Raw genomic sequence first — 27,846 nt, forward strand, 5'->3', positions numbered from 1 at the left:
TTTCTCCTCCAGTGCTCTCATGCTCAGGAAGCTCCCTTCTAAGAACAGATCCCCCATCCTCTCAATCCCAGCCCTCCGCCATATCCGGAACCCACCGTCCATATTCCCCGGGGCAAACCGGTGATTGTCGCAAATTGGGGACCAAACCGATGCTCTCACTTCCCCCATGTGCCTCATCCATTGGCCCCAGATCTGCAAAGTTGCCACCACTATAGGGCTGGTGGAGTACTGTGCCGGCGAGAAAGGCGGGATGCCGTAACCAGGGCTGCCAAACTGGTGCCCCTGCACGAAGCGGCCTCCATCCGACCCCGCACCCACCATCCACTTCCTTATCATAGCTATGTTGGCCGCCCAGTAGTAATTACTAAAGTTTGGCAGCACCAGCCCCCCTTAACTCTGTTCCTCTCGAGCATCACCCTCTTCACCCGCGGGGACTTTCCCGCTCTCACAAATCCCATAATCATTTTATTGACCTTCTTAAAAAAGGACCGCGGAATGAAAATGGGGAGACACTGGAATACGAACAGGAATCTCTGGAGGATCGTCGTTTTAACCGTCTGCACTCTCCCCGCTAGTGTCAGTGGGAGCGCATCCCACCTCCAGAACTCGACCCTCATTTGCTCCACCAACCGGTATAAGTTCAACTTGTGCAACCGGCCCCCGTCCCGCGTCACCTGTATCCCTAAGTATCTGAAACTGTCCCCATCTAACCTAAATGGCAGCCCCCTCAGCCGACCCTCCTGGCCCCTCGCTTGGACACCCCCCCCTTCCTCCTCCTCCAACCCCTTGAAGCTTTCAGGGCAATTGCCAGCGGCTCTATTGCTAGCGCAAACAGCAGTGGGGAGAGGGGGCACCCCTGCCTTGTCCCTCGGTACAGTCTAAAATAGTCAGACATCGTCCTTACTCTAGCTTCCGGAGCCTGGTACAGCAGCCTAACCAGTCGATAAAGCCCTCCCTGAACCCAAATCGCCGCAACACCTCCCATAAATAGTCCCACTCAACCCGGTCAAAAGCCTTTTCGGCATCGATTGCCACGACTACCTCTACCTCCCTACTCTCCGGGGGCATCATGATCACATTTAGCAGTCGTCTTAGTTTGGCCACCAGCTGCCTGCCCTTGACGAACCCGGTTTGGTCTTCCATAATAACGTCCGGCACACAGTCCTCAATCCTAGAAGCCGAAAGCTTGGCCAGTAATTTTGCATCTACATTGAGCAGAGAGATCGGCCTATAGGACCCACATGCCTCCGGGTCTTTGTCCCGTTTCAGTATCAGGGAAATGGTGGCCTGCGACATCGTCGGGGGTAAAACCCCTCTTGTCTCTTGCCTCATTAAAAACCCTAACCAGCACCGGCCCCACTATCTCAGAACTTTTTATAGAACTCCACCGGATACCCATCCGTCCCCGGGGCTTTACCTGATTGCATGGGCCTCAAGCCCTCCAATATTTCTTCGGTCCTAATCGGGGCCCCCAGCACGTCTACTAACCCCCTTTTGGGAAGGACAGTCCGTCCAAAAACGCCTCTGCCCCTCCGGCCCTGCGGGGGGGGCGGGGGGGGGGTTCCGAGGTATAAAGCTTACTGTAGAAGTCCCTGAACACCTTGTTCAGCCCTGCCGGATCTCCTACCAAGTTGTCCCCCCCCCCCCCCCCCCCCCCCGTCGACTACCTTCCCTATCTGCCTAGCCGCCTCCCTCTTCGTCAGCATTACACTGGCTTTCTCCCCATGCTCGTAGATCGCGCCCCTCGCCTTCCTAAGCTGCTCCACCGCCTTACCTGTGGACAATACCCCAAACTCTGTCTGTAGCCTTCGTCGTTCCCTTAATAGCTCTGCCCTCGGGGTCTCCGCATACCTCCTGTCTATTTGTAAGATCTCCTTTACCAGTCGGTCCGTTTTTGCCCTGTCCGTCCTGTCCCTATGTGCTGGAATCAACATCAGCTCCCCTCTCACCACTGCCTTCAGCGCCTCCCAGAGCACCGCAGCTGAGACCTCTCCTGTGTCATTGACCTGCAGGTAGTTTTGCATACATTTCCTCACCCTCTCACAGACCGCCTCGTCCGCCAACAAACCAAACTCTAACCTCCAATGTGGGTGCTGAAAGCTTTCCTTACAGACCTGCAGATCAACCCAATGTGGAGCATGGTCCGAAATATCGATCACCGAATATTCTACGTCCATCAACCCGCCAGCAAATCCCTGCTCATGATGAAAAAATTAATTTGGGAATACACCTTATGAACATGTGAATAAAACGAAAACTCCATTCCGTCGGCCGACTAGCCCTCCATTGGTCAACCCCTCCCATTTTCTCCATGAACCCCCTCAGTTCCTTTGCCATTGCCTGCACCCTACCCGTTTTTGAACATGACCGGTCCAGGTTGGGGTCAAGGACTGTATTAAAATCACCTCCCATAATCAGCCTGTGCGAGTCCAGGTCAGGTATCTTCCCCAGCAGTCTCTTAATAAAATCAACATCATCCCAATTTGGGGCATATACATTGACCAAAACTACCCTCACCCCCTCGAGCTTGCCACTCACCATGACAAATCTACCTCCCCAACTGAAATTGTGCTACTCACCTCGAATTGCACCCGTTTTTTAACCAAAATCGCGATCCCTCTGGTCTTAGTATCCAGCCCCAAGCGGAAGACCTGGCTCATGCAGCCCTTCCTTAATCTGACCTGGTCAGCTACTTTCAGATGAGTCTCCTGTAGCATAATTACATCCGCCTTCAGCGCCCTCAGATGCGCGAACACATGTGCCCTCTTTACCGGCCCGTTGAACCCTCTAACGTTCCAGGTGATCAGCCTGGTGGGGGGCACTGTGCCCCCCCCTTCGCCGATCAGCCATCTCCTTTCTTGCGCCCGCCCTTAGCCTCTGTGTCGTGCCTCCCCTGGCCCGCCTCCTGGCAGCCCCCACCTCTGACCGCCTCCATGTTACTAAACCCAAGTCCCTCCCTTGTCAACAGATCAACTACCCCTCTTTCTCTCTCTCTCTCTCTCTCTTCCCCCCCCCCCCCCCCCCCCCCCCCCCCCCCCCCCCCCCCCCCCCAGCAACAATGCCCTGTAACCTAACCTCTGCCATAAACTAGCTATATGCACCCCACCCCAACCTGGCTTCCGTAGACCAGCTCACCCAGCTAGCCTGGTGGCTCTCGACTCTGGCGCCAACAAGTATCCCACCTATTGTTCCCTCTGACCCATTCCCCCCCGCCCATCGACACCACTTCCCCAAACCAGCCATCCTCAAGCAATTGCTCTAGAAAAGAAAACAAGGAACAAAGAAAATCCCGACACTAATGCAATTCAAGTAATACAAAGTAAGTAATAGGCACTTCCAACCACCCCCATCAGAACACAAAGCCCCCAGAACCAAATACCTTAAATTCCCTCTTCACCAACAAAAACTCCAATACAGAAGAAAAAAAAAGAAACAAGAAAAACATATAAATATCACTCAATAACTTTTTAACTTGAATCCAAAAGTCCTCAGTTCGGCATCAGCCCTTCTCTCTTGGCAAAGTCCATCGCGTCCTCGGGCTCCTCAAAATAATGGTGCTGTCCCTCGTGCGTGACCCAAAGGCGCGGCGGGTATAGCAGCCCAAATTTCACCTGCTTCTTAAACAAAATCTCTTTGACTTGCCTGTAGCCTGCCCTCTCTCTGTCCACCGCCACGCTCAGGTCCTGGTAGATGCGAAAGACACTATTGTTCCTATTGCAGCTCCACGTGCGGTTGGCCCACTGTAGCACCTGCGCTTTGTCCAGGAACCTGACCACCATCGCACCGGGGGTGGGGGGGGGGCACGCTCACAGCTGCCTCGCCAGCACTCTGTGCGCCCTGTCCACCTCCAATGGACGAGGGAAGACATCATACCCCAACAGCGTTCTGGAACATGTCTGCCACATACCCGGCAGCATCCACTCCCTCAGCCCCCTCCGGGAGACCAATGATTCTTGAATTCTGCCGACGGGACCTATTTTCCAGGTCCTCCACCTTCTCCAGAAGCCTTTTTTGTTGGTCTTTCAGCCTCCCCATCTCCACCTCCACCACCATTTGGTGATCCACCTGCTCCTCCAGCGCCTTCTCCAGCTTCTGGATCATCCGATCCTGGGCATCCAGCCTGTGCTCCAGGCGCTCGATTGATTTCGGGATCGGATCTAAACTGTCCCGTTCCAGCGTGGTGAAGCCCTCTTGGATGACCTTCAACAGATGCTCCGTTGTTGGCTGGGCTGTCTGCACTGGGGTCTGGACATCGGCCATATTGTCCTCAGCAGCAGCCTCCACACTGCCCTTGCTTGCACACTTCTTCAACTGTTTACGATTCTTTCTGCTTCTTAATTCCATACACCTATATCTGGAGTCAGTGCCTGAGTGCCTATGCCTTCAGATCCCCTGCAAGTGTTACTTCTAAAGGAACTAACTATACCTATTTTAGACCAGTTTCCCAAGTTTTTTGGGGAGATGGGGGTGCAGTGGGCATGATGCCTGGGGCAGCCTCTTGATTATCAGGGAATGCAAAGAACATGCCATCACATGTAAAAGTAAAGTCGCCATAGTCCCTGCTGACCATAGGTGCTTTCCTCTTTGGGGACGAGAGCTGACTGGTGGTGATTTAACCTGAGGATCACCACACCTTGGGCGAGGGGCAAGTTTGAAAAGGCGGGCCTTCATTAATAACCTCCGCTGGTACGGGACTTCTCACGAATAATATAAATTTGGTAAGGACATTGGGGGCAGTTGAGAAATGAGACAAAAATGCAATTTCAGGGCTTAGCAAAGGGAACCTTGGAGGAAGTCTGGCCCTATGGGATAGGGGAAGGAAGTGGCAGAGGATACTAATCAGGTAGTCTTAATTGTTAATGGCAAAGAAGCCCATCACCCTTGACTCTAGAGAAGGGCAAAGGAACAAGGTTCTTAAGATTGCAGATGAAGGATGCTTTTAAATTACTCATTCACTGAATGAATTAAAGCTCTGTGATACTCTACAATTTAATTATTTTTGCATTTCATTGCTCCTGGTTTCTGTGCAGGTTGCTTAGATTTTCAAGAGAAGGCAATATCAAACATTTGTTTTCTTGTATATTATTTTAGAATCAAATCATTTGATGTTTTTGTGAAAATATCAGTTCATTTGATATATTTTACAGAGAAGCACACCTAGCCCCATTCACGTTTCAAATCGTGATTTACCAATGCTTGACAAACAATATGGTGCTACCTATGGAAATGTGGCTGGAAATAAATCACAGTCTTTGGCTAACTCAGGTACTTTATTTTTGATTTTGTGTTGAAATTAACATTGAGCAGGTTGCATTTGTGTTTGATTGAATGATATGAAAGTACTTGATGTTGGTTAGATCAGAATTTTTAATTTGTCTTCTAACATAACATGAATATTATACTCTATTGATGTATCATAACTACTTAATCCATTTGTATTATGGTGCTTTTGTATAACCCAGCATGCTTTGCTTTTAATAAATTGTTGGCAGAAGGGGATTTCACGAGTAAAATGTGTTATCTTTTCAAAAGTATAATTTGAAGTGATATATATATATCTGCAATTTACAAATAATTTGATGCTAAATGTATTAGAAGTCTGGAATTATATCTTGGATCTTCTACGTGGTTATGTATGAATGAACATGGATGTACCATAACATTGAGAAGAAATCAATTCGTGATATTTTGGAAATGTTTGTACTTTTTCATTTTAATATATACATACATGCCAAGCAATATTAAAAACTGAATGGTAGATTCTTTATCAAAGCTGGTTTGTTACAATGTGATTATCGTTTTGTAGGTTTTTGTTACTCAGCTGGCTCTGTGGCGGTCAATGGAGTCCATTCTGGTTCTCCCATCCAGTCAACGCTCAATAGTCATGACAAGACATTATTAGAAGATTCTGATTCCACCAGTGTAGGTATCCTTGCCAACAGTTCTGTCTTGCAGAGCATAAACCCACAGCATCCAACAGTGCACCTGATGCAGTCTCGGAATTCTGAACAAAACTCTCCAACGACACAACATTCAGCCAGCCCGAGGCTGTCCAGTTCTCAAAACCTAACTAGTTCTCCAAGCACTGGTGGGGTTTTACAGTATGCAGACACACAAAAGACCTTCTCAGAGGTAATAAAAAAAGATTTACAGTCAGACCAAGGTGCCTCGGATCAGGAGAATGAATCCAAACGGAGAATAATATTTTCCACTGCTAATGGTGGAAATATAAAGCAACCTACTTTAAATAAACAGCCTCCTATTACTTCAGCCATCAAGTTGGAATCTGGGCAGATGATAACACAAGAAGGAAAAAGGAAGGGCCGAAGAAAACGTTCTTCTTTGACATCCAATTTAAATGCAGGCAGCTCTCCTAAAAGGAAATCCCTGCTTGCTGCACTAGGACTTTCTTCAGGATCTCCTTTGAATATAAGTTCCATGGTACGTGATTTGATTTATTCCAATCTTTGTTATTATTTTGGAAGGTGGCACTTACTTTTGACTCAAAACCTATCTGAATATTCTTTGTTGTTGTATTTGCAGTACAAATGCCGTAATGTGTTCCCCATTGGATGTTGTCTTAGTATGGCTATTTTAGGGCTGTACAGATGTACAGATAAGCCAATTTTTTCTTTTCAAGTAGTTATATTTGTATTCATTCTTTAGCCTCTGTTGAAGTTATCTTGGAAGACAGCCTCGTTTAAGAAATTTGTGCCATAGTCTAATGCAATGTTTCTTGCCTCATATCTCTATCATTAACCATAGAGTGCATGTTTTTGTTAGTTACTAAACTTTCTTCGCTTTCTTGTCAACTGTAGAAGTTCCATTTTTTAAATAAAAAATAAACTCATTTCCTTGAATTTAGTTTGTGTTGTAAACCCATTTTCTAAAGTTTAGTGGATGCCACCCTGTATCATGGGCTGTTCAGGTATACCTTGATCTCAACCTCAGTTATGTTGAGCCCTGCAGGTGTTGGTTCACAACAGACTATAGTGTTAAAATTTAATTGCAAAGTGATTTTTCTGAATAACAGTTTGCTAGATCCTGATTCCTCCATTTCCTGTATGAAAATGTGCCCCCAGGGCTTTTGATTTATGTTTTGCTGCAACGGCCAGTTAGTACTGGGGCAACTTTGGCATCATCCAGTGCTGAAGTACCAATACTTGGTCAAATTGCCTATTGTGTGCAGGTTTATTGATGATAGACAAGCATATGCCCCTTTGTTCTGAGGACTCTGACAAAAGAATGCTCACCAAAGGAAGGACATCAAAATTTAAAGGTGAGAGTGTATACAGATACAGTGCTGACTTAATCACATTGGATTGCTGTACCTAACTCTGGTGAATACAGCTTCCAAGTAAACCGTGTGCATTTTCAGAGTCCCCAGTGTTGACTGCGACCCAAGATTGTTTAAGACTATATATTTGGGAAGTGATTATTGTTTTAAAAAATATAGATTAAGTAAAACAATAATAAAAATAGATTGAGGAAAGTTTTATATTAAACCAACCTTTAAATCTTTTTTGCTTGCCTGCCTGTCTTAGTTGAGGTTTCCACCATTCATTTTTGTTGCTGAGGATGGTGCTTGAATTGGAACCTGTTTGGCTTTACTGAATAAAATTGAGGTCTTTTGAAGCTAATTAAATGAATGCCATAACCGTGATTGACTTAATCTGCGACCATGTTAGAAACGTTTAGCCATTTTTATTTGTTACTCTGAAACAACCCTTGCTCCCGGTTTCCTCCTTCCCTTGGTGAAGAAGGTATTATTCCTATATTTTTTTAAAATTAGTTTGACCTGAGAACCCTTGGCCTACCCCCACTGTTGAATTTATAATAGTCTCCAGTTTATCCTTACTGTCCTATCAATACAAAACTCAGCTCTTAACCCATCAAAAGCCTCCGGTCCACATTTCTGCCTAACCCCAATAAGGGGTCACCCATTTCAGACAGTTACCTTGGTTCTAGATTCTCCCACAAGAAGAAGCATCCTCTCCACCTCCCCTTGACAAGACCTCTCAAAATCTTGTATGTTTCAATCAAGTCACCTTTTACTCTTCTAAATTCCAGTGGATACAAGCCTGGTTAATGAGGGGGATCCAGTGGATGCGGACGGCACGGTAGTACAGTGGGTAGCACTTACTTCTCGGTTCCAGGGACCCGGGTTCGATTCCCATCTTGGGTTACTGTCTGCGCTGAGTCTGCACATTCTCCCTGTGTCGAGTGGGTTTCCCCCGGGTGCTCCACCCACAAGTCCCGAAAGACGTGCTTGTTAGGTGAATTGGACATTCTGAATTCCCCCTCCGTGTACCTGAACAGGTGCCATGATGTGGTGACTAGGGGATTTTCACAGTAACTTCATTGCAGTGTTAATGTAAGCCTACTTGTGTCAATAATGAAGATTATTATTATATTTAGATTTTCAGAAGGCTTTTGACAAAGTGCCGCATAAGAGATTAATGTGTAGAATTCAAGTGCATGAGATTAGGGTAGTGTATTGAGATGGATAGAAAACTGGTTGGCAGATGGGAAACAAAGTGTAGGAATTATTGGGTTTTTTCAAATTGGCAGGAATGATAGTGGAGGTATTGCAGGGGTAGTGCTCAAAACCCCAGCTATTCATAATATATATTGATTTAGATGAGGGAAATTTGCAGATAATAGCACAAGTTGTGGGAGGGTGAGCTGTGAGGAGGATGCAGAGATCCTTCAGTGTGAGTTTGACAAGTTGAGTGAGTGGGCAAATTAATGGCGGGTGCAGTGTAATTTGGAGAAATGAGAGGTTATCCACTACAAAAACAAAAAGCCAGACTATTATCTGAATGGCCATAAATTAGGAGAGGGAAATGTCCAACAAGACCTTGGTGTCCTCGTACAGCAGTCACAGAAGGTAAGCGTGCAGGTACAGCAGGCGCTAAAGAAGGCCAATGGTATGTTGGCTTTCATAGCGAGAGGATTTGAATACAGGAGCAAGGATGTCTTGCTGCAATTATGCAGGGCCTTGGTGAGGCCACACCTTATCTGAGGAAGAATGATTTTGCTCTAGAGGGAGTGCAGTCTGATTCCAGGAATGGCGGGACTGATGTATGGGGAGAGATTGAATCGGTTAGGATTGTAGTTCAGAAGAATGAGGGAGGATCTCCTAGAAACCTATAAAATTCTGTAACAGGACTGGACAGATGTAGATGCAGGAAGGATGTTCCTGATGGTGGGTGCGTCCAGAACTAGGGGTCACAGTCTGAGGATACAGGATAGACCATTTGGGACAAAGATGAGGAGAAATCTCTTCACCCAGAGAGTGGTCGGTTTGTGGAATTCGTTACCACAGGAAGTAGTTGAGGCCAATACATTGCATGTTTTCAAGAAGCAGTTACATATGGCACTTGGGGGCGAGGGGGATCAAAGGTTATGGGTGAAAGTGGGATTGGGCCAATGAGTTGGATAATCAGTCATGATCATAATAAATGGTGGACAGGCTCAAAGGGCCGAATGGCCACCTCCTGTTCCTATTTTTTTGTTAGCCTATCCCAACCTTTTCTGCAGACAGCCCTCTCGTTCCATGAGGAGGCATATGGGATACTTGCCTTTTTTAGCCAAGAGATGGGAGATTATGATGGAGGTGTATGAAATGCTTGTTAGGCCACTGCTAGAGTACAGTTTGGCACACAACACTGTAGGAAGGATGTGATTGCACTAATGGTGCAGAGCAGATTTGCCAGGATGTTGCCTTGGCTGGAGCGTTTCAGCTATGAAGAGAGGCTTGGTCGGTTGGGGTTATTTTCCTTTGAGCAGAGAAGGCTGGGGGGGGGGGGGGGGGGGGGGGGGGGGCTGATGGAGGTGTACAAAATTATGAAGGACATAGGGTAGATTAAAAGCAATGTTTCCCCTTGGTAGCGGGGTCAGTAACCAGGGGGCATAGATTTAAGGTAAGGGGCAAGAGATTGAGATTTGAGGAGAAGCCTTTTCACCTAGAGGGTAGTGGGAATCTGGAACTCTGTCTGACAGGGTGGCAGAGGTGGGAACCTTCAACATTTAGGAAGCATTTAGATGAGCACTTGAAACACCATAGCATATAAGACCAAGTGTTGGAAAATGGGATTAGAATAGATGCTTGATGGGTGGCGCAGACCGATGGGCCCAAGAGCCTCTAGTACTTTATGATTCCAGTCTAGTAAACCTTTGAACTGCTTCCAATGCATTTGCTTGCATCCTTCTATAAGGAGACCAATACTCTACACAGTACTACAAATATCAATGCATAACTTCTCTCTTTTTATATTTAATTCCCCTTACAATAAATGATCATCTATTAACTTTCCTAATTGCTTGCTGGACCTGCATATTAACCCTTTGTGATTCATACACTCGGACACCCTGATCCCTTTGTATCCCCAAGCTCCACAACCTCTTACCGTTTGAATAATATGCGTTATTTCTCATGATAAATGGATAATTTCACATTTACGGACGTTCTACTCCCAATTGTCAAAGCTTTGCCGACCTATCTATAACTTTTTGTAGCCTCCTTATGTGCCCTTCACAACACATCGTAGTGTCCATGATGTGAAGATGCCGGCGTTGGATTGGGGTGAGCACAGTAAGAAGTCTTACAACATCAGGTTAAAGTCCACCAGGTTTGTTTCAAATCACTAGCTTTCAGAGCACTGCTCCTTTCTCAGGTGAATTTAGTGTCATCAGCAAAGTTAGCAACCATACTTTTGGTCCCTTCAGCTACACCGTGTATAGAAATTGTAAAAGGTTGACACCCATCAACATTTGGTGATTGGTGGCACACCACTCGTTACATCTTGCCAACAAGTTGGCCCATTATGCTGACTCTATTTACTGTTCGCAATCTTCTATCCTTGCCAATATGCTATTCCCTAGACCACAACCTTTTATTTTCCACAATATTCTTCGATGTGGCACCTTATCAAATGCTTTCTGCAAATCTAAGTATGGCACGTCCACCAGTTCTCCTTTATCCACAGCATGATATGTTACTTCAAAGAACTCCAATAAATTGGTTAAACATCATTTTCCTTTCACAAAACCATGTTGACTGTGCCTGATTAACTGCCCTGTTATATTGTCTTTAATAATAGCTTCTAACATTTTCCCAATGAGAGATGTTAAGCCCACTGACCTTTAGTTTTCTGTGTCTCCCTTTTTTGAAGGGAAAAAGTACATTCGCTATTTTCTAATCCATTCCTGGAATCTGGAATTTTTGAAAATTAAAACCAGTGCATCAACTATCTCCATAGCCACTTCTTTTAATACCCTAGAATGAAGTCAGTCAGGACCCGGTGAATAGTCAGCTAGCAACAATTTCAGCAAGATTCATCATGTGGCCCCTGTCTGCATTGCTTCCTGCACTTGATGGCATCTCTTTGTTTTTGTATATGCTGGGGGTGTGGACTGAATAGAATACTGCTCAATTGGATTATGACTTACTCAAATTTACATTCTCCTGTTTGTCAGTATGTCTCCGATATAACGGGTTCAATTTGCTACTGTTTTTCCCTGTCAAAATATGAAGCTGATCTGATGTGTTGCTTGTGAAGCTTAAAGTGAATGTATAATTATTATGGTTGACACAGTCTGCTTCAGCTTTCAGTTCTTATTCATACATGGTCCAAACAAGAAAATTCAATCTTAACATGAATAGTCAAATTATTTCCAAACTGTTTTGACTCTTGTTGAATAAAGGCAGTGGGTCACTAATTTTCTTCTTTGATGAATATCATAATTAACTACACCCCACCACTTGTTGCCCAAGCTTCTTGGCATATGAAATGGTTCCAAAATGCAGGGAACATTACGCCAAATATAGAAACGTTACAAAATCATAAAAGTGTTAAAAATTTTGTTTTTTTAGGTCAATAACATCAACCAACCTTTGGAAATAACAGCAATTTCGTCGCCAGAAACTTCAGTGAAAAGCTCTCCCGTTCCCCATCAGGATAATGAAGGACCTTCAAGTTTGAAAAAGAAAAAGGTGTTTGCCTCCAATGGTGTTCATTATTCTCCACTTACATCTGATGAAGAGCAGGAGGAGGAAACGGAGCAGATTAATGGAAGGTAATGCTCCTGTAAACAAAGATGTGCATAACTTTATAACTTTGCAGGATTTATATTTCAAAAATGAGTAATTTGTCATTGAAGTGAAGAAATATTCATTTAAATTGAAAATTATACCACTGCCTCTTATATTCCTTGGGGCTTGATGAACACGATTAAGTTTGTTACAAATGAAGGGAAGTGCAAACCAATGGAATTAATTCAGAATTTATTATCCATCAGCCCTCAATAATTCTGTATAACTTGTGCACTTAATTAATTCTATGACTATTGGTCTAGTTTGATCTAATTTGAGCATCTGCTGAGTTAATCCTATTTTAACATTTTTTTGCAGCGATTGGCAAAGTGGGTGGGTCTAATTTTATTTGAATGAGCATTTGGAATAATGGTAACTATACTATAGCAATTTGAAGTTAACAAGAAATGCATGCAGCAGTGTTACATTGTGAGTTCTTGATATGTAGAAGTCAGATGAATGGATTTATTGAAAACCACATCTTGGAGACCACTTACTTGTCAGCCCTTTATATGTACAGCTATTGGGGCAATATATAGAATCTTACAGTTGATGTTTTCTATACCTGAAAGATTGCACTACTAAATGTGTTATATGAAATCTTTGAAGGCAGCAAAGCATTGTTTTTACCAGTAGAATTAGCTTGAAAAGCAAAGTTTTGTGAAGTTTAAAAGGTTTGTCTGAACAGTTTTTCTTAGGCTCAGTCTTCATGTGAGTAGCATGTGACACTGTCCTACCACAAGAGATAGAAGAAGCATTTATAGTGTCCCCCTGGGAAATTTGTCTGTGCTTCATTGTTGCCAAGTTGTAAGGCATTGGTTTTCTACCGGCAGCAAACTTGATTGTTATAGACACCTGAGTTTTTGCTGGTTTAGCACACTGAGCTAAATAGCTGGCTTTTAAAGCAAACCAAGGCAGGCCAGCAGCACTGTTCAATTCCCGTACCAGCCTTCCCGAACAGGCGCCGGAATGTGGCGACTAGGGGCTTTTTACAGTAACTTCATTTGAAGCCTACTTGTGACAATAAGCGATTTTCATTTCATACCGTTGCTAAGTTTCTAGTTCTGGTTTGTATCTTCTTGAAAATGTTTATGACGTTTGACTTTGGCTTGAAAATTTGCCGGTATTTTACTTACCTAGCCTTGCTACTCGCCCACTAAAGTAATATGGCTCTAGTTTAGCAATCCTAGGCATCTGATCATTTTTTAAAAAATATATATTTTTATTAAGAATTTTTCAATAACAATATTTTCCACCTTACAAACAACCCCCCACCCATACCGGCCTCTTTCGCCTCCTGCACTCCCGGCTCGTCCACTACTCCAAATAGTGCTAGCCCCCAGCTTGGCTTGACCTGGACTTTCACCACCTGAGATATTGTTCCCGCCACTCCTCTCCAGAACCCCTCCAGTGCCGGGCATGACCAAAACATATGGACATGGTTCGCCGGACTTCCTGAGGACCTCCCACATCTGTCCTCCACCTCAAAGAACCTACTCAGCCTCGCCCCCGTCATATGCGCTCTATGAACCACCTTAAATTGTATCAGGCTAAGCCTGGCACACGAAGCGGAATTAACCCTACTTAGGGCATCAGCCCATAGCCCCTCCTCAATCTCCTCCCCCAACCCCTCCTCCCATTTACCCTTCAGCTCCTCTACCAAAGCCTCCCCCTCTTCTTTCATCTCCTGGTATATCGCCGACACCTTGCCCTCCCCGACCCATACGCCCGAGATCACCCTCTCTTGAATCCCCTGTGCCGGGAGTAGGGGAATTTCCCTCACCTGCCGCCTCACAAACTCCCTCACTTGCATGTACCTGAAAGCGTTTCCCGGGGGTAGCCCAAACTTCTCCTCCAGCGCCCCTAAGCTCGCAAACGTCCCATCAATGAACAGGTCCCCCATTCTTCTAATCCCTACCCGATGCCAGCTCTGAAATCCCCCCCCCCCCCCCCTCCCCGTCCATCCTTCCTGGGACAAACCGATGGTTGTCTCTGACCAGGGACCACACCGAGGCTCCCGTCGCACCCCTGTGCCGTCTCCACTGCCCCCAGATCTTTAGCGTTGCCGCCACCACCGGGCTCGTGGTATACCTTGTCGGCGAGAGCGGCAGCGGTGCTGTCACCAGTGCCCCCAGGCTCATTCCTTTGCAGGACGCCATCTTCAACCTCTTCCACGCCGCCCCCTCTCCCTCCATCACCCACTTACGGATCATTGCCACGTTGGCTGCCCAATAATAACCACTCTGATTCGGCAATGCCAACCCTCCTCTAACTCTGCTACGCTCCAAGAACCCCCTCCTTACCCGCGGGGTCTTGCTCGCCCACACAAATCCCGTAATGCTCCTGCTTACCCTCTTAAAAAAGGCCTTCGTAATCACAATTGGGAGGCATTGGAATACAAAAAGAAATCTCGGGAGGACCACCATTTTAACCGACTGTACCCGACCCGCCAGCGAGAGTGGCAACATGTCCCACCTTTTAAAATCCTCCTCCATCTGTTTCACCAATCGCGTCAAATTGAGTTTATGCAGTGCCCCCCAACTCCTAGCTACCTGAATCCCCAAATATCGAAAGCTCCTTTCCGCACTCCTCAACGGTAGGTCCTCTATCCCTCTTCCCTGGTCCCCCGGATGGATCACAAAGAGCTCACTCTTTCCCACATTGAGCTTATAGCCCGAAAAGTCTCCAAACTCCCGTAGGATCTGCATTACCTCAACCATCCCCTCCACTGGATCCGTCACATACAGCAACAGGTCGTCTGCATACAGCGACACCTGATGTTCCTCTCCCCCTCGAACCACCCCCTTCCATTTCCCCGACTCCCGTAACGCCATGGCCAAAGGTTCAATTGCTAATGCGAACAGCAGAGGGGATAGGGGGCACCCTTGCCTCGTCCCTCGATACAGCCGGAAATACTCCGACCTCCGCCGGTTCGTGACCACACTCGCTACCGGGGCTTTACACAGGAGCTTAAACAAACTAATAAACTCTCCCCCGAACCCAAACCTCCTCAACACTTCCCAGAGATACTCCCACTCTACCCGATCAAAGGCTTTCTCCGCGTCCATGGCTGTCACTATCTCCGCTTCTCCCTCCACCGATGGCATCATTGTCACATTTAAGAGCCTTCGCACATTAGTGTTTAACTGCCTACCCTTTACGAATACTGTCTGGTCCTCGTGAATCACCCCCAGAACACAGTCCTCAATCCTCAAGGCCAACATTTTTGCCAGCAACTTAGCATCTACATTAAGGAGCGAGATCGGTCTATATGACCCACATTGCAGTGAGTCCTTATCCCGCTTTAAGATCAAAGAGATCATCGCCTCTGACATTGTCGGGGGCAGGGTCTCTCTCTCTCCCCCCCCTCCCTTGATTCATTGATGGTCCTTACCAGCAACGGGGCTAACAGGTCTGCATACTTCCTGTAGAACTCCACCGGGAACCCATCCGGCCCTGGGGCCTTCCCTGCCTGCATGCTCCCCAGTCCTTTAACCAGCTCCTCCACCCCAATTGGCACCCCCAGACCAGCCACCTCCTGCACCTCCACCCTTGGGAACCTCAACTGATCCAAGAATCGCCGCATCCCCTCTTTTCCCCCTAGGGGCTGGGACCTATACATTTCCTCGTAAAAGGCCTTAAAAGCCTCATTCACTTTCCCAGCTCTCCGCACCGTAGTTCCCCTGCCATCTTTGACTCCACCTATTTCCCTCGCTGCCATCCTCTTACGGAGCTGGTGTGCCAGCATCCGGCTCGCCTTCTCCCCATATTCATATATCGCCCCCTGTGCCTTCCTCCACTGTGCCTCTGCCTTCCCTGTGGTCAACAGGTCAAACTCCGTCTGGAGACTTTGTCTCTCCTTGAGTAGTTCCGGAGCCCCTGCGTAGCTCCTGTCCACCCTTAAAATCTCCCCCACTAACCTCTCCCTTTCCCTGCCCTCGCTCTTCACCCTGTGAGCCCTGATGGAGATTAACTCTCCCTTGACCACCGCCTTCAGCGCCTCCCATACTACTCCCACCTGCACCTCCCCGTTGTCGTTAGCCTCCAGATATCTTTCAATACACCCCCGCACACTTCCTCGTCTGCCAGCAGTCCCACATCCAACCTCCACAACGGGCGTTGGTCCCTCTCCTCCCCCAGCTCCAGCTCCACCCAGTGCGGGGCATGGTCTGAAATGGCTATGGCCGAATATTCCGTTCCCTCCACTTTCGGGATCAGTGCCCTGCCCAAAACAAAAAAAATCTATCCGGCAGTAGGCCTTATGTACGTGGGAGAAAAAAGAAAATTCTTTGGCCAAAGGTCTGGCAAATCTCCACGGATCTACTCCCCCCACGTGATCCATAAACCCCCTAAGCACCTTGGCCGCAGCCGGCCTCCTCCCCGTCATAGATCTGGAACGATCTAATGCTGGGTCCAGCACCGTGTTAAAATCCCCTCCCATTATCAAGCTCCCTACCTCCAGGTCTGGAATACGCCCCAACATCCGTTTCATGAATCCAGCATCGTCCCAGTTTGGGGCATATATATTCACCAGTACCACCTCCGTCCCCTGCAACCTACCACTCACCATCACGTATCGGCCTCCCTTGTCCGCTACTATGTTCTTGGGCTCAAATGACACCCACTTTCCCATGTATTGCCACCCGTCTATTCTTCACATCCAGCCCTGAATGGAACACCTGTCCCACCCATCCCTTCGTTAACCTGACCTGATCTGCCACCTTCAGATGTGTCTCCTGAAGCATGGCCACGTCTGCCTTCAGTCCCTTTAGGTGCGAGAACACTCGGGTCCTCTTAAACGGCCCATTTAGGCCTCTCACATTCCACGTGATCAGCCAGATTGTGGGGGTTACTCCCCCCCCCCCCCCCCCCCCCCCCCCTCCCCCTCCACTGACTAGCCATCTCCTATCTTAGGCCAGTCCCGTGCTCGCGCCTCCCACCAGTCCCCCAGGTGGGGAACCCCCGCCCCGACCACCTCTTCCATTTTCAGTTCCCCCTCGGACAGTGCAGCAGCAACCCTAGAATCCTCCCCTCTCTCTCTTTCTCTCTCTTTCCCCCCCCCCCCCCGCTAGATCCACATCTAGCACTTTTGCTCTCCCCATATTACTTCCGTGAGTCTGCTGACCCCGGCTTCCCCCGCCTTCCCATTGATCTCCCCGTGTGGGAGTCTCTCCTCCTCCTTACCTTCCTCCATTTTCCCCCCCCTTTTGGCGCGGGAAAAAAGCCCGCGCTTTCCTGAACCAGCCCCGCCCCCTGTGGCGCAGCTCCTGTTGCGGCCATCATCCCAGTTCCCTCATCCCTCCAGGACCGACGCTCACATTCCCCATCATCATTTTGTCTACAGACAGGAAAAAAGGAAATTTTAGGAATTTTAACCAGAACTCTACCCACATCCCCATTTTAACCAGAACTCTACCCACATCCCCATCCATCATCCCACCCACAAAATATTCTTTCCCATATTTACAACCCCATATACAACCACACCCCCTCAGTTCGAGTCCAGTTTTTCCATCTGTATAAAGGGCCAAGCCTCTTCTGGCGTTTCAAAATAATCGTGTCTGTCCTGATAAGTGACCCACAGTCGCGCAGGCTGCAGCATGCCAAACCTGACTCTTTTTCTATGCAGCACCGCCTTGGCCCAGTTGAAGCCAGCTCTCCTCTTTGCCACCTCCGCGCTCCAATCCTGGTATACTCTGATCACCGCGTTCTCCCATCTGCTGCTCCACACCTTCTTGGCCCATCTCAGCTCACTTTCTTCATCCACGAAGCGATGGAACCTTGCCACTATCGCCCTTGGCGGCTCATCTGCCTTGGGTCTCCTCGCCAGGACCCGGTGAGCCCCTTCCAGCTCCAGGGGGGGTCGGAGAGGCCTCCACACCCATCAGCGAATGGAGCATCGTGCTCACGTACGCCCCAGCATCAGCTCCCTCCGCTCCTTCGGGAAGACCCAGAATCCGGAGGTTCTTCCTCCTCGACCTGTTCTCCAGGACCTCAATTCTCTCGGCCCACCTCCTGTGCACCACCTCGTGCGCCTCCATTTTTACCGCCAGGCCCTGGATATCGTCCTCGTTGGTGTTCACCTTATCGTTCACGTCATGAAGCTCCACCGCCTGGGTCTCCTTCAGCCCCTCGATCACCAACAGCATCGGCGCCAGCACCTCCTTTTTCAGCACCTCTACACATCTCATGAAGAACTCCTGCTGGTCTGGCCCCCACGCTGCTTGCACTCCGCCATCTTGCCTTCTTCTCCCCGTTTTGTTCTCTGCTCCATGGCCTCTTTCCTCGTTGCTCCACCGCTGCTCCCTGACAAATTTTGTGGGGGGGAACCTCACTGCTCCTTCCCACACGGGATCAGTCAAAATAAAACTCCGTTGGGGCTCCTCTGGTGAGCCCGAAAGTCCGTTTTCGCGGGAGCTGCCGAAACGTATGGCTTAGCTCCGCGTCACCGCAACTGGAAGTCGGCATCTAATCATTTCAAGGTATGATTTTTTTTTTTCCTGTCGATGTCCTAAATCATCTCATCATACAAAATTGAATTACATTGTCAGCAGAAGCTAGAGGATTCATTTGACCATGTTTGCTGAGACTGCTGATGATCTAGAATTCAAAAGGTATATTTGAGGTGCAGGAAGGGTTTGAATTGCTAAATTTGTCAAGAAGCATATATTTAAATAAAAATAAAAATCAAATCAATCATGAGGTTAGTTAGAAACCAAATGCGAGCACAAAATAGATTCAGAATTGTTCCAGGAAAGCTTCAATAGCTGGCAAGTGTTCCATGTGAATGAATAGGGGCAAAGCACTGTAGTGCTCTCGGGTCAATAGAGCTTATATTAAACACAACAATTTGTATTTACATTGCGCATGCAGAGCCGGTGTGGGCTCAATGGACTAAGTGGCTTCCTTCTGTGTTGGAATGGTTCAATGATTCTAACCCAGTTAAGGTAATAAAACATCCCTTTGCTTCACAGAAATGCTATCAAGCAAAATTTGACACTAAACCATATAAGGAAATGTTAGGAAAGATTACCCAAGCAGATAGCTTCAACTCCCGGTTTGCTCCTGCAGTCTTGCCACAAAATACCATGTCCATAACGTCTAATAGGAGTGGATTATTTCTGGTATACTTATTAACTTGTCCTGTGTTGCAGGAATGTTATTGACTATGAAATAGAAAATATTACCACTCAAAGAAAATATTATCACTCAAACTGTTCATTAACAACTCATTAGGTGAAAGTAATCTAGAGAGTCTATCAGTGTTTCCATGGAGATTAGATTTACAATATTTTAGCGTAAATGTACGTGCTGACAACAGCAATGCCCATCTTTGCTCCAGCTCGCTGCTGTATCATTGTCAGTGGTCGATGATATGTTAGTAAAGTAAATTTCCATCCATATAAGTATTGGTAAAAACGTTTGATCCCGAAAATGATGTTTAGAGTTTCCTTCTCTATCTGTGCGTAGTTTGTTTCTGCTTTGTTCAAGGATCTTGATGTAAGCACTATTGTCTTCCCTTCACCATTGGGCATTATGTGAGAAGCCATTGCTCCCACCCTATATGGTGATGCTTCGTATGTCATTTGCAATGGTACTTTCGGATCAAGGCGTGACACGACTTCTGAATTTAGTCATGCCTCCTTAGCCTTTATGAAGGCCTTCTCTCACTGATCCTTCCACTTCCTGTTTTTACATTATAAGTTGTGTAAAGGTCTGAGAATAGTTGCTAGATTTGAGACAAATCTTCCGTAATAGTTTAATTTATAATCTTTATTGTCGCAAGTAGGCTTACATTTACACTGCACTGAAGTCACTGTGAAAAGCCCCTAGTCGCCACATTCCGGTGCCTGTTCGGGTACACATAGGGAGAATTCAGAAAGTCCAAATTACCTAACAGCACATCTTTCCGGACTTGTGGGAGGAAACCCACGCAGACACAGGGAGAACGTGCAGACTCCACACAGACAGTGACCCAAGCCGGGAATCGAACCTGGGACCCTGGAGCCGTGAAGCAACAGTGCTACCCATTGTGCTGCCCACATAATATGCCCAAAAATGAACAAAGTTGATGTATGTTTTGAGGTACAGGTGCCTCAGTTATGGCTTTTACTTTTGAAGGTGATTTGTGCAGTCCCTTTGCATCTATGACGTGCCTCGGGTATTTTATAGAGAATTTGGCGAATTCACATTTATCCTTCCGTACTCGTAGTCCATAATCCTCTCGTCGCTGGAGTGTAGCATCTAAGTTTTGAAGATGCTATTCATTCATTTCCAGTAACAAAAATGTCATCCAAGTACTACTGAATACCTAGTCCACTTAGAATTTGACTCATGTCTCATTAAAATAACACCGGTGCGGATGTGATGCCAAATCTAAGTCTTTTATATCTGACGAGCCCTTTTTGTGTGTCACGATTGTTAAATATTGTTGTGAATCGGGATCTATATTTATCTGAAGATAAGCTTGACGAAAGTAAACTTTACTGAATTGCTGGCCTCCAGCCAACCCAGCAAATGAATCATCAGTTAAAGGCAGAGGGTACTGCTCTGCACAGCACTAGATTGATGGTGACTTTAAAATCGCCACATTTTCCTAATGAACCACCTTCTTCACGGTACAATGGGCGTTGCCCAATCACTTGCATTAATGGGTTCGTGGACCCCTGTCTTGACCAGCCTTTTAATTCCACCTCGCCCTCAAGCCTGATGGCATATGGCATGGATCTAGCCTTTGTTTGGCTTTCACCCTTAATCTTTAGTTTGACAGATCTCTTTTATGCTTCCCAGCTCTCCTTAAAGACTGGCATGTTTCTTTAATATCTTCAGAAAAACTACTTTGGACTCGGACATGAAATTCATATCAGCCCAGTTTTGCTTGATTCTCTCTGGCCAAGTTCTCTCCATTAGGGCTGGATAGTTACCTTGAACGACGTGCAGAGACAAGTCTGCGGCCTGTCCGTTTAGCTGCACATTTACATCGATACAGCCTCTCCACAGCAACACTTTTCCAATATTTGTTTTAAGAGTTATGGGGTTTTAAAGTCAGGTGTCGTAGTTTCTTTGGGTAAACAGTTTCTAGTACCAATGAAATGGCTGTGCCAGTGTCCACCTCCAGTTTTACCAGTTGCTCATTCAGTAAAGGAGTGACCCAGTAACGATTAGTTGTGCCCGCAATGCCCAGTACGTTCAACGGCAGTTCGTCATCTGACTGTGACACTGGTCCCTTTTACGTGCCTGTTTTGTACGTGCCTGTTTTGTATCACGTGGATACCCTTCCCTCTATTTGATTTTTCACTTGGTGCATTTGTCATTTTTTTTAAAAAAGTATGTTTATTAAAGTTTTACATATTAACAAACAATCAACCAAAACACAAGAATACAAATATGACAAACAAAGACAAAGTGTAACTACCTTTAACGCTATACTTAAAACCCTTAATAGCTCACGGTGTCCAGATCTTTGAAAAAGGAAGTGAACGGTTGCCATCTCAGAATCCATTGGACCCATGATGGTGAATTTAATTTTCTCTAAGTGCAAGAAGGGCCTTAAATCCTCCAACCAGCTAGAGGCACTGGGCGGAACAAGAGATCTCCAACAAAGCAGTATCCGCCTCCAGGCTATCAGTGAGGCAAAGGCAACAACGCCCACCTCTACCCCAGAGTGAACAGCAGGTGAATCCCCAAACCCCAAATATGGCTACCAGCGGACATGGAATTGAGTATCTCTGACATGGTGCTAAAAAAGGAAGCCTAAATCAGCTGGGATAAGCGAACGGCGATCACATCTGTTCTTAACATTTAGAAAAAATTCACTCATCTTTGTCTTGTTCAGGTGCATCCTATGTAGCACCTTGAAATGAATCGGGCTCAACCGGGCACATGGGGATGTCAAGGGCCTCTCTCCAAATCTCGCTAGTAAGTATATGGCCCAGTTCACACTTCCCATTTTGCCTTTGCCCTCGCGGAGGGGAAGGATTGGACGAGAGAATGTGGCCATGTAGGTCTGAGATAGACCCTCTACCAGGCTGAACCGAGGATAGAATCCTCTTCAGCAAGAAGGTGGAGCCAGAGGAAGGGAAAGCAGTATGAGAAATTGTGAACTTGAAAATAGCAAAAAAGACGAATTGGGAAGCTGAAATTTGTCCACTAATTCTCTAAAACTAGCAAACGTCCCCTCCATGAACAAATCGCCAAAGTGCTCAAGACCCTTCAATTTCTTGAGTTAAATGTTGAGTCCAGCCTGTAAGAAAAATTGATTGTTGCAGATAGGGGCCAGTGAAGATGTGGAGAGAAAGTTTCAAATGTTGTCAAAACTGATAAAAAGAGGAGACCACCACTGGGTTCAAGGAGAATCTAGCAGGAGAAAACTGAAATGGTGCAGTAACTATGGTAAGGAGAGTGAATGTAGTGCAAGAGTGAACCTCCATTAGGCCCCAGATTGAACTGGGATCGCTAATCCGCAATAACACTTTCTTGGGGGGATATTAGCCGCCCGTAAATAAAATAAAATAATACCTTTGGGAGGGAATAGCCCTCTGGAGCTTCTGAACACTGCAAATTCTGGGATTTTTAACCGCCCAAATAAAAGCTGATGTCAATTTACTAATCTTAATAAAAAAGTATTTCGGGTGGAAAATGGAGAGGCGTTGAAAGAGAAATAAAAACCTAGGGAGAATGTTCAGTTTTGTTGTTTGAATCCAAAGATAGAGGAAGGTCGTTCCACCTCTAGGTCCTTTCAGACATTGATCAGGCTTGAATAATTCAATCTGTGGTGAGGCCCAATTGTGGGCCATCCTGCCCCCCAATAACAATACTGGCATTGTATAACAAACGGATCCAAGAGGCAAATTTGTGGCCGAATCCAAATCTCTCTAGTATCTCAAATAAATAGTCCCATTGCGCCCTGTCAAATGCTTTAGCAGCATCGAGAGATATGAACAGCTCTGGCTCAGGTGCAGGAGAGGGAGAAAAGAGCATAATTTGAAAGGCGACTTATATTTGCTGATAATTGGCAGCCCTTCACAAAGCCTGTTTGATCCTTCGAAATTATACCTGGAGGGTAAGGCTCCAACCGAAGGGCCAGAATCTTAGCAAGCAGCTGAATATTCACGATTAAAAGCGAGATGGATGGGTATGAGACCCTCTTAAGGACTAAGGAAATAGAGGCTTGAGTAAGGGTCGGAGGCATAGGGATAGGGGGTCATTAAACATAACTGATATCAAGGGTGCCAGCTGTTCTGAGAACTTCTTGTAAAATTTGATCGGAAAGCCATCCAGGACAAAGGCCTTATCAGCCCAATGCATTTCAAAATCTCGTCAAGGTGTAACGAGGAGTTCAACTCACAACTCATGTCTGCTTCAACAGTTGGGATGGGCAAGCTGTCCAGAAAATCAAGACATACTCGACTTGCCCACGGGAAGCCCAGATTTATACAAGTCACAGGAATAGGACTGAAAAGCTGCATTGACCTGGATAAGGGTGGAAACAAAGTTGCCACCCGCGTTGGGTATCTGGGGGATCTCACAGGAGGCTGCTTGATGTTTACGTTGGTGAGCCAGAAGACGACTGGCCTTCTCCCGTATTCATAAAAAGTACCCCTGGAGTGCTGTATCTGACGCACAGCCTTATTAGTGGCCAATAGCTCAAACTGGGTCTGCAACCTTTTCTGCTTGTGTACAGCTCTGGAGTAGGATCAAACGATTACAGGTGATCCACCTCTAACATGGAGTCCACAAGCCTCTGCTGCTCCAACTTACTCACCTTTCGCACATATGCACTATAAGAAATCATTTCCCCTCCTAAGGATGGCCTCAAGAGCCTCCCAGAGCGTGGAAGTGGAGATTGAGTTAGACTTATTTAATTTGATGTAGTCATTTAATAAGGTGGGTAGGTGCTCGCAAAATATTTTAGTTGGCCAGCAAAGTAGTTTCCAACCTCCAGGGTGGATTTTGGGTGGGGCTGAACTCCAGCAACAGATCAAAAAGGTGTGGGTTGTGGTCAGAAATGACAATTGATGGGTTAGCCCTGCTGCCTCATGGCGCCAAGGTCCCAGGTTCGATCCCGGCTCTGGGTCACTCTGTGTGGAGTTTGCACATTCTTCCCGTGTTTGCGTGTTTCGACCCCACAATCCAAAGATGTGCAGGTTAGGTGGATTGGCAAGGCCCCCCCCCCCCCCCCCCCCCCCCCCCCCGGAAAACCTGCCTGACTCAACCTTTTGAGTACCTGATCTGATCTTCAATGCGTAAATAAGTTTCCTGCGAAGAAAATGTTCTCAACCATTTCACAGGGCCATTCAAACCCCTAACGTTCCAGCTAATCTGTTGGACTGGAGGTCTTCCACCACCTGTTAAATCGGAGTCAGCCATTCCCAAGGAGAGACAGTAAAACAGGAACACGGCTAACACCAAGCAAGAAGATCCACCCAAGGTGGCCACCGAGCCAAACCAGATGACTCAACAATGAGACCATCAGACACCGTCAGCAACCTAAAACTAAAACCCACCATGCCCCACCCCTAAAAACCACTAACTAGACACAAACTCTTAAGCTCATTTAAAGACCATTGTTGTGAGCTGCAGAAACCCCTCTAATACCACTCCCGTTAACTAACATACCTTTGTTAGCAGGGAGACCCCCAACTGGGAAGTAAAGACTTACAATGCTACGCTGGCGACTAAAGGTCGCACCATATGATAGTAATGAAAACGGGGAAAATAGGTTAATCTAAGGAACAAAGCTGAAATCTCTCAAATATAATTAAGGGCATCAAGAATACGCCCAACCAATGAACATAAGCGAAATACGAAGTGCCCGTACACCGAACCATGTATCAAATTAAACAGAACACAACTTGTGCTTTTAGACAAAGGTGACAGCACCTCCCGTCAGTCACAAAAGTGTTTTTTTTCTCAGAACGTTACTTGAAGGTGAGCCGGATAAACCATCCCAAACTTGACTCCACTCTTGTACAGGATGGGCTCCACTCGATTAAAAGCTGCCCTTTTCTTCACTGGGTCCGCATTCATAATAATCTTTATTATCACAAGTAGGCTTACATTGCAATGAAGTTACTGTGAAAAGCCCCTAGTCGCCACATTCCGGCACCTGTCCGGGTACACCCGGGGAAGAAGAATTCAGAATATCCAAATTACCTAACAGTACACCTTTCGGGACCTGTGGGAGGAAACTCGCGCAGACACGGGGAGAATGTGCAGACTACGCACAGACAGTGACCCAAGCCGGGAATCGAACCTTGGACCCTGGCTCTCTGGAGCCACAGTGCTAAACCACTGTGCTACCGTGCTACTACAGCATAATAGCATGGCCTTCCCACTTAAAATCCCGGAATTCCCTTGCCTATCAAAGAACCAACTCCTCTTTGAAACTCTGAAATCTTGTGATCACCGCACAAGGAGGATCTCCAGAGCGAGGCTTAGGTCGAAGCAAGCAATGGACCTGGACTAATTCTGGGGGGAGATGGAAGTACATCCTCGCCCACTATCTTGTGGTACAGGTCCGAGAAATACTGAGTAGGGGTATGGCCATCGATCCCCTCCGGTAACCCCACAATATGAACATTCTGCCTACTGGATCTGATCTCCAGGTCATTCAGCTTAGCTATTAGTGTTCTGTTAACTTCAACCTCAGAAGCAAAGCCGGACTCCAGGGAAGTGAGCCTATCACTATGGTCTGACAATGCCGTCTCCATGCCCTTAATTATGACAACATTTGACGGTTTTGCTGGTGATTTCAAGAATGGAGGCCAAGCCCTCCTCAATTGATCTTGTAAGATCCGCCAACGAGCTTTGTCAGTATTTATGGAACTCAATCGCCAACATTTTTGTGAGAGCTTCAGCCATTAGGGGAGTGGTTGGAGAAGCAGCTGCGTCAGTCATCTTCCCTCCAGTTGATCCCCGAGTCAGTTGATGACATTCGGGCCAGTTCTTTTTTGGCTTTGCCACTCTTGGGCATCTCGGAGAAGAGAGACCTCTGCATTGCAAAATTTCAGGATTTTTCTGTGGAATTAAAGGCACATGGCACTGGGAAAAAGGGTGGAAATGCCAGGTTTCCAGCAGGAACCAACTCACCACCTAGTGTGCATCTTCCCTCACATTGCGTCACCGAAGTCATTGCTCTTTATAATTCTTGTTGTTTTCTTCTCTAACATGCATGTTTGATGTGCTACTTTTTAACACAAGTAATTTATTTTGCATCATCAGTGTGCTGCTTGCTGCGTGAGCATTTTTTTGTTCATTGGTGGCAATTTTGAACGTGTATCTGTATTCTGATCTCAGCTGACATTTTATGGATTTTAATGGTCACAATTGTTGGGCTTCTTGCTAATTCCATGAAGATCGCGATTTCTAAAGCCTTCTTTAGGGTTAAGTTGCTTTCTGCTAGCAGCCTTTTCTGGATAGCTTCGCTGCTTAAATCACACACTAGTTTGTATCTAATGGTGTTGTTCAAGACATCTCCAAATTCATATTTCAGCTAATTTCTTTAAAGTAGCTAAGTATTGTGTGATTGATTCACCACCTTGCTGTTTAAGTTTATGGAACCTGAAACTCTTGGCGATGACCAAGGGTTCTTATGAGAAATGGCCCTGCGATATCTCTGCAACCCACCCCCAAAAAGCATGCTCAAGACGATTGGGACATTATGTCCGCCAAAATTTTGTTTGTGCGGACAAAGTTAGATCTTTCAGTGTATGAACTCCAGGATTCGGTAGTTTCATCGTACAATCCCACGGTGCCAAAACCCTCCTCCATTTTTACTTTGGGAAGGCTTGCATAAGCATAATTGCTTAGCACTACCTTGTTTCTTTTATTTAATTTCAAACAAGGTAACCCTGAGCTCAGCCTGTTCCTTTCCATGTTTTGCCAAGTTTATTGCAAAACTCCCCCAGCTCTCAATTAATTGTTGCAGGTTATTTACTTGCTACTCCCAGTAGAGGGAGCACTGTTCCACAATTTTGCAGGCAGAGTATTGGAAAGCTTTTTTTGATGCTGTTTTCACCAAAATCTTTGTTTAAATTTCAGTCCCTTCGATGGTTGCTGCTATTATTCGGCACTCTTCCATTGCCAGCTTTGGTATAGTGATGTTTTTATCTTTTTGGGTGGTTGCAGAGTGGATTGATTATTTTACTTCCTCAACTGCATTTCTGCAGTTCATTTTCAGTGTTTGCAGTGTGGATCAACCACCTCGTCGCCAGTTTTCTTTGTGCTATTTTTAAAATACAGGCTTGCAGACCATGAAGGTACAAACAAACAAGAGCTGTATTGGAAAGGTGTTTATTCAAAAGGCTGTAAAAGATAGACTGACTTAGCCCACCCAAACTGCCAATGACATTATCAATACATCAAGTGTTCGGACTCTTAAAGTGACCTTGTTCAAACCAGGAACAAACATGAATATATAACAGTTTTCAACTCCTCATTTCTGCAGGCCATTATTGCTCAAAAGCATTTCACCTTTCAACTTCTGTTTAATTCACTCATGGGATGTGGGTGTCGCTGGCAGGGCCTTCATTTATTGCTCATCCCTAATTGCCCTTGAACTGAGTGGCTAGCTTAGCCATTTCAGAGGGTAGTTAAAAGAGTCAGCCACATTACTGTGGATCTGCGGTCACATGTAAGCCAGACCAGGTAAAGATGGCAGATTTATTTGCCTAAAGCACATGAGTGAACGAGATGGGTTTTTACGACACTGGTTTCATGGTCATCATTAGACTTTTTTTTTAAATCCC

The 27,846-nt window shown here is 46.2% G+C and overlaps 1 protein-coding gene across 6 annotated transcripts in view; it reads left to right on the forward strand.

The window, feature by feature from the left end:
* Positions 1-27,846, forward strand: part of dot1l (DOT1-like histone H3K79 methyltransferase) — a 123,190-nt gene that overhangs the window by 77,139 nt on the left and 18,205 nt on the right. For all 6 annotated transcript variants that reach the window (XM_072482456.1, XM_072482455.1, XM_072482460.1 and 3 more), the window contains 3 exons: positions 5,148-5,265; positions 5,807-6,441; positions 11,879-12,081. In XM_072482456.1, coding sequence (XP_072338557.1) covers positions 5,148-5,265; positions 5,807-6,441; positions 11,879-12,081 — 956 coding nt within the window. The remainder of the gene's footprint in view (positions 1-5,147; positions 5,266-5,806; positions 6,442-11,878; positions 12,082-27,846) is intronic.

This window comes from Scyliorhinus torazame, chromosome 18 (genome assembly GCF_047496885.1).
Source record: "Scyliorhinus torazame isolate Kashiwa2021f chromosome 18, sScyTor2.1, whole genome shotgun sequence".
Classification (NCBI taxonomy): domain Eukaryota; kingdom Metazoa; phylum Chordata; class Chondrichthyes; order Carcharhiniformes; family Scyliorhinidae; genus Scyliorhinus; species Scyliorhinus torazame.